Source organism: Oryctolagus cuniculus, chromosome 17, assembly GCF_964237555.1.
Source record: "Oryctolagus cuniculus chromosome 17, mOryCun1.1, whole genome shotgun sequence".
In the NCBI taxonomy this organism is placed as follows: domain Eukaryota; kingdom Metazoa; phylum Chordata; class Mammalia; order Lagomorpha; family Leporidae; genus Oryctolagus; species Oryctolagus cuniculus.
The window spans coordinates 62,698,645-62,713,998 of record NC_091448.1 but is presented as its reverse complement, the minus strand read 5'-3'; the positions used below and the strand labels follow the sequence as shown (position 1 = coordinate 62,713,998).

Genomic DNA, 15,354 nt, shown 5'->3' with positions numbered 1-15,354 from the left:
CCGACCTGCAGCCCGCACGGGCGGTGCCCGGGTCCCAGGGGCAGCCGACGCCGGCCCCGCCCAGGCCCCAGCCTCTTCCTCCCATTCATACACGAACGTGGACTCGGGTTTGAAAGCACAGGGGAAGGGCGGCTCGGGCGTTTATTTCTCTCCGTATCTGGATGTTTTCCCACGAGCAGGGGAAAGACAGGTGCGAGGGGGCTGAGACCCCCTCCCCCCCAGCCCCGGGGCCGTCCTGGGACAGCCGGGGGCGCATGCGCGCTGCCGCCGGCTGGGGCCGCCGAGGCCGCTAGTCCATGTCGGGGCTCTCCAGGCTCTCCAGCTCTCTCTGCGCGTGGTCGATGTATTGATTGATCTCCCGCACCCGCTTGCGGTTCCGCGTGATCTCATCCCTGTGAATCTGAGGAGTGAAACCGAACCCCAGCGCCCTCCGTCAGACCCCTGTTAGCCGCAGCCCTCGCGGCGGTGGGGGTGGGGTGGGGGTGGGAGGGGTCCAGCGCCGGCCCCGCGCGAGCTCACCTTGTCCACCAGTTGCGTGCACCAGGAGTTGATCCTGGTCACCAGCTCGTCCTCTCGGTTGTCAATCTTCAGCAGGTGAATGTCGTGCGAGGCCCCGACGGCGTTAACGATCGTGTCCTTGTCCACGAACAGCTGGGGGGGTGGGGAGGGGGGATCAGCACGCTGCTCCGAGCCCACCGAAGGGTCCCCCAGCCCTGCCTCGGCTGCCCCGGGCACCAGCAGGTGGTACCCCGCACCCTCCCTGGCTACCAGGGCAACCTCGCTCAGCACACCTGTTCCCATGATGCTCCCCTCCCTCGGGCACCGACAAGGCTCACCTGCCCCAAACCTCTGTCAGCCAGGTGGAGACCGCTGGTGGCAGGCGGAGGACAGCGGGAGCCCAAAGCCGCGGGTGCTTGCCCGCAGTTAGGCTACACTGCCTCTCACGTCCACAGCAACACACTTGGGAGTCCAGGAGGGGTCTCCTCTTGCCTGCCCTTGCTCCTGACCTTGGTTTTGCCTTATGAAAAGCTGCCAAGGGGCTGGCATTTGGTGTCGCAGAGAAGACACTGCTAGGGACACCTGCATCCCATATCCTCCGTGCCAGGCAGCGCTCCTGACCCCAGCTTCCTGCTGAGGCAGACCCTGGGAGGCAGCAGTGACGGCTCCAGTCGTCGGGTGCCCGCCACCCACGGGGGAGATCTGGACTGAGTTCCTCCTGGCCGCCAGCCTCGGCCTGGCCCGGCCTGGGCTGTTGTTGGGGTATAGAATAGGAAATCTCCGTTTCCCTGCCCAGCAAGTCAATAAAAATTTAAGACACAGCATGTTACGGCTCTGCATCTCATGTCGGGGTGCTGGTGTCAGTCCCAGGATCCCAGATTCCAATGCAGCTCCGTGCTGATGTGCCGAGGAAGGTAGTGGAGGGTGGCCCAAGTGCTTGGGCCCCTGCCACCCACGGGGGAGACCCAGAGGGCGCTCTGGGCTTCATCTTGGCCCAGCTACACCTAATTTTTTTTTTAATTTATTTGAAAGAGTTACACAGAGAGAGGAGAGGGAGAGAGAGGTCTTCCATTCACTGGTTCACCCTCCAACTGGCTGCAACAGCCAGAGCTGCACTGATTGGAAAGCTGGAGCCAGGACCTTCTTCCAGGTCTCCCACACGGGTGCAGGGGCCCAAGGACTTGGGCCATCTTCTACTGCTTTCCCAGTCCATAGCAGAGAGCTGGATCAGAAGTGGAGCAGCCGGGTCTCGAACCGGCACCCATATGGGATGCTGGCACTGCAGGTGGTGGCTTTACCTGCTACACCACAGCGCCAGCCCCTGAGATGTCACTGTTTCTGCAAAAAATACTCTGGCCAGACAGGTCAGATGCATTTGCGAAAACCGGCACATCCCGGGCTGCTCCTGAAGATTCCCCAGGCCCAAGGGGTTCTGGGTCTCGGCAGAGTCTGGTGGGACAGAAACCGTTTTCACCTTGTCTGTCTCGCCTCCCTGACTGGTCTGGCCACGGCTCCTTCTCAGAGTGCATGCTAACTTCTGGGGTGCTGGTTTTCTGCACCGTGCCACATCGGGGGGACCAGGGGTTGGGGGGCCAGGTCAGCTGCCATGGGGCATGGGGCATCTGGACCCAGATAGCACAGTCGGGGAGAGAAATAAGAGGAAGTGACCAGGTTCCTTCTCTGTATGTCAGAAAGCCATGCCAGGTGGCAACAAGGGTTCAATGACAATCGCTGGTGCCGTGGCTCACTTGGCTAATCCTCCGCCTGTGGCGCCGGCACCCCGGGTTCTAGTCCCGGTTGCCCCTCTTCCAGTCCAGCTCTCTGCTGTGGCCCAGGAAGGCAGTGGAGGATGGCCCAAGTGCTTGGGCCCTGCACCCGCATGGGAGATCAGGAGGAAGCACCTGGCTCCTGGCTTCGGATTGGCGCAGTGCGGCTGTAGTGGCCATTTAGGAGGTGAACCAACAGAAGGAAGACCTTTCTCTCTGTCTCTCACTGTCTATAACTCTCTCTGTGTTTGTCTCTCTCTCTCACTGTCTAACTCTGCCTGGCCAAAAAAAAAAAAAAAGACATACAATCTCAAGGCAGGCGTCTGGCGCAGCAGTTACGTCATCGCTTGGGATGCCCATGTTTCCATACTGGAGCACCTGATTCAAGTCCTGCCTACCCTGCCTCCCATCCAGCTCCCGGCTGCTGCCCGTGCGTCCTGGGAGGACAGAGGTAGCTCAGGGACCCGGGTCCCTGCCACCCACGTGGGAGACCCCGATCGAATCCTGGGCTCGCGGCTTTGGCCTGGCCCAGCCAGTCGTGGGTCTTCGCGGGGAGTGCTCCAGTATACTGATCACCCCACCGTTTCCCTCTCTTGCTCTCTCTCTGTCTCTGCCTTTCACATGAAAATGAAAAAAGAACAAGTGTGCCATCTGCCCACCAAGAGCCTCAGGCAAGGGCTCAGAAGTGGGCGTCCTGGTTATTCTAGAAATAGCCGCCAGCGCGTCGATCCGTCCTCCCGGCTCCTCCTTCACCCTGGGAAGTGGGTTGTCGTGGCTGCCCTCTGAAGCCAGGCGGAGCGATGGGTCTCCCCCGGAGCCCGAGCGCAGAGAGGGGCTCTGGAGAGGCCATGCGCCCGGCCGGCAGCCTGCTTGGATACCATCGCCTGCGTGCCGTTTGTAAGGGGCCAACGAAGGCAGCCTGGACCAAGGCGGTTAGGTAGGAATGGGAGCTGTCAGTTCTGGTCTCCAGGTGACCTGGAGGGGGCGGCCACTTCTGTTCTCTCCTGGACTGTGCTGTGCTTGGGATCGGGCTGGCCTCTGCTGCTCATACTGGAATTATTGTTATTTTTTTAAACATCTATTTGAAAGGCAGAGTTACGGGGGCGGGGGATGGTTTTCCATCTGCTGGTTCATGTCCCAAATAGCTGCAATGGCCAGAGCTGGGCCGGTCCGAAGCCAGGAGCCAGGGTCACCCATGTGGGTAGTAGGGGCCTAAGCACTCGGGCCATCCTCTGCTGCTTTCCCAGGTGCATTAGCAGAGAACTGGACTGGAAATGGAGCAGCTGGGACTCGAACCGGCGCCCCTATGGGATGCCAGTGTCACAGGTGGAGGCTTAGCCCATTACACCATAGTGCCAGCCCCCTTTGTGGGCCAGCCCTTCCCCACCCCTGCGAGACAGTCTGCGTTGTTAGGGAGGGCCTGGCTCCTCCCGCCAAAACCTGCTTGCGAGGTAGAGCAGCAGCAGGCCCCGCCGGGGCTCTGAGCCTGTCCTGGTATCCTGTGCCCTGGGAGCTGGACACGCCCCTCCTCTGCCCCACCCCCCGGTCTCCAGTATGCCCCCGTACCCACAGCAGCCCAGGAGTAGTTCTTACGGAGAGACTGTTCCAGACTCCCCTGCAGCTGCTGCAGAGCTCCGGGGCGAGGCAGGGGCCACTGCTGCGCCACCCCCCGTCTGTCTGGGTCTCACGGCTGTGCAGATACATGTCTTCCCAAGCCACTGCTCAGGGGCGCTTCTGAGAGCTGGTACCCCACCCCCACCCCGGAGAGCCCCTGTGGTGCCGGCAATCAATCAGGTCATCCTATCCATCTCCCACCCCAGGGCGCCCAGGACCCCACAAGTCCTCACCCCCACCCACAAAGGAGCCGCTCAGCCTGATGGGGCAGGGACTTGTGCCAGGGGAGGGAGGCAGCCTCCTGGGCCCGGCTGGGGCTCCTCAGGCCTGCAGTCACTTGGGCCCTCCCTGGCCGCCAGCTCCAGGCGAGTCTAGCCCTAGGAACACAAATCCCTTCTTGAGAGACGGCCTCATCCATGGGACTCCACCGGGTGGCGCTCATCACCAGGTAGGAGGAGCTCAATTTTTGCACAGTGGACATTGTTGCAAAATCTTGGGGTCGGGCTGGAGCTGTGGCGTAGTGGGTAAAGCCGCCCCCTGCAGTGTCCACATCCCATATGGGCGCCAGTTTGAGTCCTGGCTGCTCCACTTCTGATCCAGCTCTCTGCTGTGGCCTGGGAAAGCAGTGGAAGATGGCCAAGTGCTTGGGCCCCTGCACCTGCATGGGAGACCTGGAAGAAGCTCCTGACTCCTGGCTTCAGATCAGCGCAGCTCCAGCAGTTGTGGCCAATTGGGGAGTGAACCAGCGGATAGAAGACCTCTCTCTCTCTCTCTCTCTCTCTCTCTCTCTCTCTCTCTGCCTCTCCTTCTCTAACTCTTTCAAAAACAAAACAAAAAATGCAGTTTCACTTGAGGTCAAGTGGCCTGTGGGGTCAAGTCCAGCGCCTGGACGCCTCCCCCCCAACTGGAGTCCACAGTGAGGGTCCCCATGGTGGCTCTACAGTGACAACAGCCCAGGCTCTGCTTAAGTCACCCTAGAGCCTGGTCCTTGAAAGCTCTGGCACCTCGGCCAGTACGCCCGACCTCTGCCAGCCCCAGGTGCACCTGCTGTCCCTCATCTGTAAACAAGGGTGATAGACAGGTCGGGTATGCCCCATGCAAAAGTGCCCAGGCCGGAAGTGCTTCCAGTTTTGAAGCTTTTTTTTTTTTTTTTTTTTGAGATTCTTGAAATATCATTTGCATAGACTTTACCAGTTTGAACATCCCCAGTATGTGTATGTGTGTGGGGGGGGGGGGGGATTCGTAAATCCAAAATGCTCCCAAAAGTGACAGTTTTCAAGGTGCCTACCGAAGCACCTCTGTGGGTGCAGTGAGTGACACGGATCATGGGGCCCTTGGGGGGGGGGCTCTGCACTGCCGGCTGCCTCGGTCAGCAGGTGCCACCCCAGGGTTCCCAGGCCTCACGAGCCGGCGGTAGATGGGTGGGAAGGGGGGCTGGCCACCGGAAGCACCAGCCCGGCCTGGTTCTCAGCCCTCGGCCTCCGGGACCCATGTTTCTGGCAGTGTTGCGGCCGTGGGAGCGAGCACCTGTCTGTCCTGTACCCACTGGGTGTCACAGAGCTGCGGCGGGGCGTGGCGGTCGGCATTGCTGTGTGGACGATTCCAGAGCGGGCTCTCTCTGGGGCAGCCTTGCCTCCCGGCTCCAGGAGGGTGGCACTCTCCTCTGCTGGCCCACAGCAGTCGGCTGGGGTTAACACTGTGGCGTAGCAGGCAAAGCCGCTACCTGCAGTGCCAGTATAACCTGTGGGCGCCAGTTCGAGTCCCGGCTGCTCCTCTTCTGATCCAGCTCCCTGATAGGGCCTGGGAAAAGCATCAGCAGATGGCCCAAGTGCTGAGGCCCCTGCACCCACGTGGGAGACCCGGATGGAGTTCCAGGCTCCTGGCCCAGCCCTGGCCATTGCGACCACTTGGAGAGTGAACCAGTGGATAGACGATCTTACTCTCTGTCTCTCCCTCTCTGTGTAACTCTGACTTTCAAATCAAGAAATAAATCTTAAAAACACCGCCATCAACAACACACAGCACCATTCAGCTGTGGTTCGTGGCTGAGAGAGGCAAAGCCGGGGACAGAGAAGCCCTGTCCCCCATGCTGTCGGGCGTCTGTCTGTCTGTCTGTCTGGGACCGTGGGACAGAGGCTGTGTCTGCAGGAATCAGCCGAGCACGTGACAGAGGAGGGCGTGGTGCACACACCTGCACCATCTGGGGACGCCTCCCGGCTTCCATGCTGTGCCCCGTGCCCTGCTGCCCGCACAGAGAGACAGACAGAGGGAGACCCACCTACACCAGACAGCGAGGGATGGCAATGCAAGACAGAGACCCTGAGGGTGTCTCCTCCAAGGGGCGGACGCTGGAGCTGGGGTCTCAGGGGCACAGAGACCACAGGAAGAGCACACCGGAGAGCTGGACTCTCAGCTGCCCGGGAGATGGGACTGGCTCAGGCCGGGGCACTGGGAACCGGGCATGAGAAGGGCGAGAGGCAGTTGCTGACGCAGGGCAGGCCCGGTCATCGGCGTGTGGTGGGCTGCAGGAAGAGCTTGATCTAGGAGCCACAGGAAGCCATTAGCAGGCAACAGTGTCACAGGCTGGAGGGCAGCCCGAGAGGGTTCTTCTGGGGCTGAACGCACAGGGTGGCGGTGACTGGGCTTGGCGTGACCAGCAGGGCAGGGGAGAGAAGCTGAGAATGTGGAATGCCAGCAGCAGGCATGCCGGGACACCTTCCAGGCCCCGGGCCCTTCCTGTCAAAGCCTGGGCTTTGTCCCAAACACATACACAGGCCAGGGCTGTGTCTGCAGCTGGGCCCACCCGTGCACAGGCCCCGGGCAAGGAGCGGGGAGCCTGGGCTGCCTCTCGCTTCCTGCCCACGTCCATCCCTGGACCGGGCCGGTGGGAAGCGGGAGAACGTCCCGTTGTATCAGGAACCGTGCTGCTAAAAGTAAGACGACCTGCACGCGGGGGCCACCTCAGACGCGACACGTTTGTAGTGGTGTCTTGTAGAAAGTTCCAGAAGCCCCGGCCTGCTGGAAAACTGACGCCACCCCCTCCTCGCGCCCTCCTTGGCTGACGGCGCCCCCACCGGGCACCTGCTGCGGGCTTCCTGTCTGGGGGGGGCCCTCCCCCGCGGCCGTGCTCACCGCTCGCACGTCGTCGGGCAGGTCCTCGTCCGGCTCGCCCTTGACCATCTTCTCCAGGGTGTTGATGGAGATCTCCAGCAGCTTCTCGTGGTGGTGGTTCTCCAGGTCCCGACACTGCGCCATCGTCCCGCCGGGAGTCAAGCAAAGGTCCCAGGACAGCTGGCCGGGGCTGCCCTGTGCCCCTGGGGTGGCGGCCGGGGCGGGGGTAGGGGCTCTAGCAGGTGCATGGCAGGCCGAGTGGCTCAGCCAGGGCCAGGCTGCCAGGGCCAAAGGTGGCTTCATCGCCTTCACTGCCCACAGGGTAGGAGGAGCTTAGGGGGCTGGGTGGGAGGTGCCTAAGACACTGGGTAGGAGGAGCTTAAGGGGCTGAGTGGGAGGTGCCTAGGGGACTGGGTAGGAGGAGCTTAAGGCACTGAGTGGAAGGTCTCTAAGACACTGGGTGGGAGGTGCCTAGGGGACTGAGTGGGAGGAGCTTAGGGGGCTGAGTGGGAGGTGCCTAGGGGACTGAGTGGGAGGAGCTTAGGGCACTGAGTGGAAGGTCTCTAAGACACTGGGTGGGAGGTACCTAGGGTACTGGGTGGGAGGAGCTTAGGGCATAGGGTGGGAGGTGCCTAAACACTGGGTAGGAGGAGCTTAGGGGGCTGAGTGGGAGGTGCCTAGGACACTGGGTAGGAGGAGCTTAGGACACTGAGTGGAAGGTCTCTGAGACACTGGGTGGGAGGTGCCTAGGGCACTGAGTGGGAGGAGCTTAAGGCATTGGGTGGGAGGTGCCTAGGGCACTGAGTGGGAGGTGCCTAAGATACTGATTGGGAGGAGCTTAGGGCACTGGGTGGGAGGGGTGAGGGCATGACCCTGCAGACGCTGCCGGCAAGGGGACCTTGCTGGGTTTGCTTCACCCTTCCTGGCCCTCACTCCCCCTGGAGGCCAGGGCAGCCCTCCCTACCCTGGGCCGCAGCAGCTAGGATATAGGCTTTGCACGTTCTCAATGAAGAGCCCCACCAGGTCGACAATGTTCCTCTCAAACATGCTTATGGTCTCCTGGAAATGAGAACGCAGAGTCACTGTGCGTCTTCAGACGCCCAGCACCACGGCATAAACACCCTGGGGACCGAGCAGCCGCCTGCCCGCTCACACACCAGCCACCGTGCCCTCTCAGGCCCGACTCACTCATCGCCAGCACCCTCCGAAGTGTCATGTCGGTGCCCTGTGCCGGGCCCACCTGTCACAGCCTGACTCCTCTCAACCCCCCCCCCCATACACACACACACTCAACAGACAAACGCTGGAGGCAGCCCTCAGGGGCCGCGTCCCAGCTCCACCACTGTGTGTGACTCTGGGAAAGTCATCTGACCTCCCCGAGCCTCGACTTCCTCATCTGTGAAATGGGTTCCCCACAGAATGCTTTGCAGGCTGCTGAGCAGAGTGCCCCCCCCCGCCATGAGCGCTGGCTGTTACCCCAGAACTCTCCCCATCAGTGTTGCTTCCTGCGCTTAGAAGGGCACAGAGGCGTACGTGGGGACTTCTGCTGGCTCCCTCTGGAGCGCGGACACCCCCCCCCCCCGCCCCGCCTGATCCGCGGTGGGCCGCAGCTGGTGCAGTTGCACAGGGGAGGGGGGAGGGGGCCGAGCGCGGGTCTGCAGGCCCAGCCGCTCCCTGGTAACACAAATGGGGCAGTGCCTGGGCTCCGGGAGACACGTGGATGTTGGAACGTGGTCTCCCTGCCTGGACTGCGTGGGAGAGCCGCGGCCCAGCCCTCCCCAGGGCCGCCAGCCGGCCAGCGCTCAGCTGCCTTTGCAAGTCCCCAGCTGGGGGGCGAGCCAGCCTCTGCCTGGGACGGGAAGGGGGGAATCCATCCGCCAGCGGCGGAGGAATCACTTGAGTATCGATTCGGCGCTACCTCTTGGCCCAGCCGTGGCAGCCCCTAATGAGGTTCCAGTCATTGTCACATCCCTTCCCACTCCGGGCCCGCGCTCCTCCTCCCGGGGAACACGCGAGGCTCGCCCGGCTGCTCCGGCAGCCATCCGGTATCATTTCTACCGCGTGCTGAGCGGCAGGTGCTTCGGTATGGTCCCCAAGCTGCGTGCGCGCGCGTGAGAGTGGGGGTGGGGTGGCTCGCCTGGTCTCGTGGGCACCCGGCCCCGCTCCTGAGGTCGCATCAGAAACCCTTCCCCACGGAGGAGGCTCGGGGCTCTCCCAGGATGTGGGGGAGAAGGTGATGTGGGAAGGGGCTCACTCTTCAGTTCCCCTGCAAGGACCCCTTCCCGTCTGAGTTTTTTAAATGGACGAAAAGCAGACGCCGGGCTGGCAGGCGCCGAGTGTGCAACAGGGGCGCGCGCCCAGGGTGGGTGGGTGGTCTGCGGGTCACAGGTGCGCGCGCAGCTGCGGGACCAGGTGGCACCTGCGCCCGCCCATCCCCCCGGGCCCGCCTCACCTCCAGCTGCTCCGCCAGCTGCATCTCCAGGGTCATGAGCGCGTTGAACAGCTCGGTGATGTCCTGGTGGCACTCCGCGATCCTCTCCGCGGTGGGCAGCTCTGATGCCTCGCGGATGTTGCTTAGGCTCTGCGGGACAAAGCCAGGGCTTGAGCCAGCCGCGCGGGAGAGCTGAGGTCCCCCCCCCCCCCCGGCAGGTGCCAGCCTTGCGAGCTTGCAGAAGCCACCGGCCCTCTCTCCTGCCTCAGTTTCCGTCTGTAAAAGGGGAATGCTAGCCGGCGCCGCGGCTCACTAGGCTAATCCTCCACCTTGCGGCGCCGGCACACCGGGTTCTAGTCCCGGTCGGGGCGCCGGATTCTGTCCCGGTTGCCCCTTTTCCAGGCCAGCCCTCTGCTGTGGCCAGGGAGTGCAGTGGAGGATGGCCCAGGTGCTTGGGCGCTGCACCCCATGGGAGACCAGGAAAAGCACCTGGCTCCTGGCTCCTGCCATCGGATCGGCGCGGTGCGCCGGCCGCAGCGCACTGGCCGCGGCGGCCATTGGAGGGTGAACCAACGGCAAAGGAAGACCTTTCTCTCTGTCTCTCTCTCTCACTGTCCACTCTGCCTGTCAAAAAAAAAAAGGGGGGGGGGAATGCTGAAGCACAGGCTCACGGGCACCAACCGGGGCTCGCCGCTGCTCGCGTGCGTTTCTGTCCCTGCGAGCAGGGCCAGGTGGAAGGTGCCGGGGCTCGGGGGGCTTCTGAGTGCAACCCCCTACGCCACACCACTTTGCCATGTGGATCGCTTTTGAGCCGAAGACACTTGAAGACTGCAGCTGCAAGAAGTCATCTGTCTCCTCCACTTTTTTACCTTGAAAGAGCAGGTGAGACGTGCCCTTTCCTGTGCCCCAAGAAGAAGCCATTGCTGTCCCCAGCAACCAGAGCTTGGAGGCGGGGGGCCAAGGGACCACTGCACACGTGAGCCTTCTCTGTCCGTTGGTCCTGCGCCGCCGTGCCCGGCCCTGGTCTAACCACACTGTTTTGGTCGTTTTCACAGGGTGCGGCTCTTTGTCCAATTTTGTGCTAAGATTCCAGCCCCAGCTGTGTCTTTGGGTCTTCCCGTTACTCTGGTGCGTAATATAGAGATCACTAAATAAAATGTACATGTGCACATCATGGAATAAAATATGTATGCTTTTCCCCTCTTCATCTGTCTCGTGCAGGTTGCAATTTTTTTTTTTTTTTTTTGGACAGGCAGAGTTAGTGAGAGAGAGAGACAGAGAGAAAGGTCTTCCTTCCGTTGGTTCACCCCCCAAATGGCCGCCATGGCCAGTGCTGCGCCGACCCGAAGCCAGGAGCCAGGTGCTTCTCCTGGTCTCCCATGGGGTGCAGGGCCACTGCACTCCCTGGCCACAGCAGAGAGCTGGCCTGGAAGAGGGGCAACCGGGACAGAATCCGGCGCCCCGACCGGGACTAGAACCTGGGGTGCCGGCGCCGCAGGCGGAGGATTAGCCTAGTGAGCCTGGGTGCCGGCCAGGTTGCATTTTTTTAAAAAATGTATTTGCTTTTATTTACTTGAGGGAGACACACACAGAAAGAGACAGAGAGAATGAGAGAGAGAGAAAGAGAGAGAGAGAGAGAATCTTCCATCCACTGGTGCACTCCCTAAATGCCCCCAACAGCCCTGGCTGGACCAGGCTGATGGCACGAGCCTGCAATGCCATCCAGGTCTCCCACACGGGTGATGGGGATGCCGGCACTTGAGCCATCAGCTGCTGCTGACTCCCAAGTTGAGCACAAGCAGGAACTGGACCGGAAGTGAAGTAGCTGGGACTCGAACCAGGCACCCTGATACGTGATAGCCTGACTCCAGCGGTGGCTTAACCTGCTGCTAACACCACGACACCTGGTCCTCAAGGTATTTCATTCTTGGTCCTGGTCAGAGACCCCTCCCCCCAAAGAGGGCACACAAGCAATTTTGTCTGTCCTGTAATATCGGAGTCAGGTGGAGCTGACCCACGATGTGCAGTGTAAGCTTGGCACGGCCGCTTAGCGTCTCCCAGGCTTCCTGCGCTCACAGGGTCCTGGGGACCATGGGCCTTGTGCGGGAGGCCTGGCACACACCGTGGGCTCCAGGGGCTCCTATAGCAGGCACAGGTCAGGAGAGGTGCTGGACAGGGAAGAGGCAGCCGCACCCACAGGGAACCCCAGGGGGCAAGTGGGAGACGTGGATCCTGGACCCGTCTGGAGGGAGAGGGTGCTCTGGCGGGGGGAGAGAACGAGCCAGGCTGAGGGTGGCACTGCATGCCAGCTGTCACCAGGGAAGGCCCGGGACGCCCCCGGTGCCAGGTGCCACGTCCACTTGTCTCGTGGATGCTTGGCGTCAGTCCCGCAGGAGGACAGAGTAACTGGGCGTGATTCGGAGGGATGAGCGCTGTTCTCATCATGGTTTCCCCATCGGGAGAAAGACAGAGCTGGCTCCCTGACCTGATGGGAGGGAAGATTCCCATGAAAGACATAAACCCATGGGGGACCGGCGCTGTAGCGTAGCGGGTAAAGCCGCTGCCTGCAGCGCCGGCATCACAAATGGGCACCAGTTCGAGTCCCAGCTGCTCCACTTCCAATCCAGCTCTCTGCTGTGGCCTGGGGAAGCAGTAGAAGATGGCCCAAGTCCTTGGGCCCCTGCACCCATGTGGGAGACCTGGAAGCAGCTCCTGGCTCCTGGCTTTGGATCAGCACAGCCCTGGCTAGTGCGGCCAATTGGGAACCAATGGATGGAAGATTCTCTCTCTCTCTCTCTCTCTCTCTCTCTCTCTCTCTTCCTCTCCTCTCTGTGTAGCTCTTTCAAATAAATCTTAAAAAAAAAAGAAAGAAAGAAAGAAAGCAAACCATGGAAGGGCTAATAAAAGAACACGGGGTTTTTCCAATGATCTCTGAGTGAAGAATTCCTTCCCGAATACTAGCAACAAAACAGACTGACAAATACCACGTTAAAAAAATTAACACTGAGTGGCCAGGTGGGCGCTGGGTGCAGGAGTTGAGTCTCTGCTCGGGGTGCCCGCCTCGCATACCCAAGTGCTAGGTTCGAGTTCCAGCTACTCCCCTTCTGATCCGGCTTCCTGCTGATACACACCCTGGGGAGCTGTTGGTGACCGATACAGCACGTTGGTCCCTGCCCCGCGTGGGAGATCCCAACTCAGCCAGACCCATACCTGGCTGAGGGGACATTTGGAGAGGGAACTAGCAGCAGGGATGGGGGACATTTTTTTCTGCCAAGGGCCTTTTGGGTATTTGTAATATCACTCATGGCCCATATGAAATTAATTAGCCTGCTATAGATCGACTGGATTTTGAGTCCTGCCTATGGTTGCCTCGGCAAGGCCAGACTTCATGATTTCGAGGGCCTTGTGTGGCCCCTGGGCTGGATGTTCCTCACCCCTCCAGTACGTGAAAGCTCTCTCTCTGTCCCCACCCCGCTTCAAATAAAGTGAAAATTGCAATAAAAATTGCAATGGTGTGATACAACACAGACAAGATGGCAAGACAAACAGCAAAGTGGGGGAAATGTTTACGACTCATCTCACAGAGACAGGGCTCACCTGGAAATCTCTAAAGCACTCCTACATGGTAAATTTTTTTTTCTTTTTAAAGAAAGAGGCACAGAGAGTGAGAAAGACCGAGAAACCAAAAACCAAATAGAAAAAAAAAAATGGGTAAGGGCAAACACAGGCAGACGTAGTTGACAGAATAGGAGACAGCGATGGTTGGAGGACAGGTGCAGCTCGCCTTGCTCAGGAGAAAATAAAACGGCTCTGCGGGGCGCAGCTGGGCCACAAGCATTGTGGGAGTCACTGTGTACCAGTAGCAGGTGTTACGTGCAACGGGGAGGGGTAGGGGGCCTTCAGGGCCTGTGGGTCCTGGGATCTCCCCAGCAGTGGACTCTGAAACACCTGGGGAGCTCTGGCCAGCCCCAGTGCCCGCAGGCCACGCCCACAAGGCCTTCAAGGAGGGCGCCAGGCCCCAGGCCCGCTCTGTGCAGCTGGGCAAGCTCCACTGCCCTGGACCCAGGCTCAGGCGAGTCAGCTCATGCCTGGTGGCCTTGTAGGAGGAGGCAGCCACTCCAGACCCTGGGAGCAGAGTCCTCATCAGCCCCGTTCTAGCTGCTCCTGCTTCCCCAGAGGTACCTGTTGCTCCAGGAAGCACTGACCAGCTGACCCCCTGCCATCCTAAACCCAATGGCCACTGGGACCAGAAAAGAGGCGTCACAAGTGTGGGGCCAGGGTCGAGACACTGGCACCCCATACGAGCGCCAGTTCCAGTCCCTGGCTGCTCTGCTCCGATCCAGCTCCCTGTTTAAATGTCTGGGAAGCTCCTTTCCCTGTTTGGAGAGCTTGATGCAGTGGCTGGGATTTCTCTGTCTCTCTCCCTCTCTCTCTGCCGCTCCGCCTTTCAAATAAATAAAAAAGGACGTCCTGGGGCCAGCGCTATGGTGTAGCGGGTAAAGCTGCCACCTGCAGTGCCGGCATCCCCTGGCTGCCCCACTTCTGATCCAGCTCTCTGCTATGGCCTGGGAAAGCAGTGGAAGATGGCCCAAGTCCTTGGGCCCCTGCACCTGCATGGGAGTCCCGGAAAAAGATCCAGGCTCCTGGTTTTGAATCGGCTCAGCTCTGGCCATTGTGGCCATTTGGGGGAGTGAACCAGTGGATGGAAGACCTGTCTCTCTCTCTCTCTCTGCCCCTCTTGAACTCTGCCTTCCAAACAAATAAATAAAATAAAATAGTGACAGTTAACAGATGAGGTCATGCAGGGCGAGGATGACCTTGAACCCCTGGGCATGTTACATGATGGAGCCACAGCCCCACCTTTGTGGCCACAGTGGAGCAGCAGGGGAGGCGGTGAGTGGGCTGGGCCTTGGCTCTGCTGCTCGCGGCTGCGTGACCCCCTGGCCTGGGCCGCAAGGGCCAGCAGGGGCACAGGTGCTGCAGCCCTTCGGCGGGCGCAGAGCTGCGGCTTCGGGAGGGGCGGGCCCTACCAGCGAGTGCTTCTCCTCGAACTGGGCGATCTTGAGTTTGCCCTGCTCCTGGTTCTCCTGGATCGCCTCCTGGATGCACTCAGTAAACGTGTCCAGCTCGATCTTCCGCTTTTCCTGCTGTTTCAGGCCGTACTCGAAAATGTTCACGCAGATGGTGACAAATTTGTCCTTGTAGGTGGGTGGGCGTTAAGGAAGCTCAGGGCAGCGTCTCTCTCCCTCGGAGCAGGCCACCGGGGAGGGCCACAAGGGTGCAAGGGCTTGCTACGCTGAACGTGTGTGTGTGCAGGACTCGAACTCAGGGTCTCGTCTGATGGAGGAAGCCATTGAGGGGCCCAGAGACCTGGCACTGGAGATTCAGAGGGTAATGGTGTGGCTGAGGTCTCGCCACCATCGGAGGCCTGGTGGGGGAAGGAGCTGGGGACCATGGGCAGAACCCACAGGGCAGAGCAGGATGATGTTAAGAAAGGCCCCGACCCTGCACCCCATGGGAGACCAGGAGAAGCACCTGGCTCCTGCCATTGGATCAGCGCGGTGCGCCAGCCGCAGCATGCCAGCTGCGGCGGCCATTGGAGGGTGAACCAACGGCAAAAGGAAGACCTTTCTCTCTGTCTCTCTCTCTCACTGTCCACTCTGCCTGTCAAAAAAAAAAAAAAAAAAAGAAAGAAAAGAAAAGAAAAAGAAAAAAGAAAGGCCCCTAACAGACTGCTTGGGGACCTGGAAGGACAGGGAGGGGCTGGTGTGTGACCGAGATGGGCTCTTGGGCAGAGGGCCCGTTTTGATGCTCAGCTGTGCTGGGGTAGGTGGGGGTGGAGGGGCCAGGGGTGGAAGCGGAGGATCCAGGTTCAAGTCCTGGCCCCGCCACTGCCACTGGGAAAATTGTCAAGATTTGAAAACAGAGTCATCC

The 15,354-nt window shown here is 60.6% G+C and overlaps 1 protein-coding gene across 7 annotated transcripts in view; it reads right to left on the bottom strand.

Annotated features, from left to right (window-relative positions):
• Window positions 1-108: 108 nt before the first annotated feature.
• Window positions 109-15,354, bottom strand: part of DRC3 (dynein regulatory complex subunit 3) — a 33,726-nt gene continuing 18,480 nt past the window's right edge. For 6 of the 7 annotated variants that reach the window (XM_070061563.1, XM_070061564.1, XM_070061562.1 and 3 more), the window contains 6 exons: window positions 14,451-14,627; window positions 9,442-9,570; window positions 7,978-8,048; window positions 7,011-7,134; window positions 520-651; window positions 109-400 (listed from right to left, as the gene is read on the bottom strand). In XM_070061563.1, coding sequence (XP_069917664.1) covers window positions 290-400; window positions 520-651; window positions 7,011-7,134; window positions 7,978-8,048; window positions 9,442-9,570; window positions 14,451-14,627 — 744 coding nt within the window. In that variant the 3' untranslated portion in view covers window positions 109-289. Of the gene's footprint in view, window positions 401-519; window positions 652-7,010; window positions 7,193-7,953; window positions 8,049-9,441; window positions 9,571-14,450; window positions 14,628-15,354 lie in introns of all 7 variants that reach the window. The other variant, XR_011383715.1, reaches the window with a different exon arrangement.